Source organism: Diaphorina citri, unplaced genomic scaffold (assembly GCF_000475195.1).
Source record: "Diaphorina citri unplaced genomic scaffold, Diaci psyllid genome assembly version 1.1 scaffold12250, whole genome shotgun sequence".
NCBI classification, from domain to species: Eukaryota; Metazoa; Arthropoda; class Insecta; order Hemiptera; family Psyllidae; genus Diaphorina; species Diaphorina citri.
This window is the reverse complement of record NW_007389621.1, coordinates 9,777-11,222: the sequence shown is the minus strand read 5'-3', so window position 1 is coordinate 11,222 and position 1,446 is coordinate 9,777. Positions and strand designations below refer to the sequence as shown.

Sequence of the window (1,446 nt, the reverse complement as noted above, 5' to 3'; positions counted from 1 at the left end):
CTTAACCCATCCCTTGGAGCAGTTGCATCCACACCTAAGCCTCAGAGCAGGCTTTTTGTGTATGGCTTATAGTTCGATCCATATAGCTTGGTTTGACTGTAACTTAATCATTTTGTACTTTGATTTATTTCCTCCAGGTGTTGAGCTCATAAGTCCTAGCAAAAGAATCTGGGCCACTATCATCATCAATTGTGCCTACACAGTGGGGGATATCTTCTTAGGAACTGTGGGCTACTATTTCCGCTACTGGCGCCATTTCCTTCTTGTCATTTATCTGCCGGGGGCTTTCTTTATCTCCTACTTCTGGTGAGTAGAATTCACATTCTTCTTCTTTATTACTTTCTATTTTTTACTTCCTATTACTACAGTATAGCGAGCTATACTAGTAATGAAAGTATTGCAATCGGTCCAAATTTTCAAAATCCGGGAAATGTTGGAAATATCCGTTTTAGGATACCCTGATTCAAAAAAGTGGTTTTTAGCCCATGGTCTGTACGTTACGTACGTACGTACTACAGGTTTAAATGGGAAAAAGTAGAACCAAAAAATGGTTTTTAGCCCATGATCTGTACGTACGTACGTTTATATGGGAAAAAGTACAAAAAAGTTGTGTACAAAATATCTCAAGAACGGTTTGTCATAAAGCGATGAAATTTAGTATGATATCCCGATATGGTCCAAGGACGCGACTGTAACAATTTGGTAAAAATTGGACAGTCACTCATCCAGATATCAACCAAAGTCAATGTTGCTTAGAATTTAAAAAAAAAAAACATTTTTTTCATTCTTTATATTATGATTCCTTATTACACGGGGAGTATTTTAAGATAGGAAATTTTCGACCAAATATTGGCCGCCGTAGGCGGCCGATTTTTGGTTTGGAAAAATAAAATAATAATAAAAAAAGTTCAATTTCTGGACACTTTTAAATGATCCCTTATTACATGGGGAGTATTTTGAGATATAAAATTTTCCACCAAAAATCGGTCGCCTCGGGCGGCTCGGGACTTTTTCCAAACACGTATTCTGCAAATGTAATAGAAAGTCGTGTGATGTTCACACCAGATTTTTTATCATGTGAAGGTGGTCTCTTCTTGATCCCTTGTGTCGCATCAATTTTTTTTTTTTTTTTTGTCTGTGTGTCTGACCCCATAGAAGGACTTATCCAAACCTGGTCGACCTATATATCAAATTAATTTATTCCATTGAATTATTTCATTCCTAGGATATTCCCAGAGTCCATCCGATGGCTAGTTTCCATGCAGAGGTACGACGAGGCAGCCAAAATCATAGAGAAAATGGCGCGCTGGAATAATGTCAAGCTGGACTTTGACATCAAGGAAGCCCTGTCTATGAGCAAAAGTGCCGAGGAGAAAAGTAAAGAACCACAGCTGGTAGGTTCCTCTTTTAATGTAATTCAGCCAGCCTAGTCAGCTCCTGAACAGA

The 1,446-nt window shown here is 38.2% G+C and overlaps 1 protein-coding gene across 1 annotated transcript; it reads left to right on the top strand.

Moving 5' to 3' along the window:
* Nucleotides 1-61: 61 nt before the first annotated feature.
* LOC113473008 (organic cation transporter-like protein) lies at nucleotides 62-1,430 on the top strand. The gene is made up of 2 exons (XM_026832775.1): nucleotides 62-306; nucleotides 1,226-1,430. The coding sequence occupies exons 1-2, from the start codon at nucleotides 62-64 to the stop codon at nucleotides 1,428-1,430; spliced, it is 450 nt and encodes a 149-aa protein (XP_026688576.1).
* The last annotated feature ends 16 nt before the right edge of the window (nucleotides 1,431-1,446 follow it).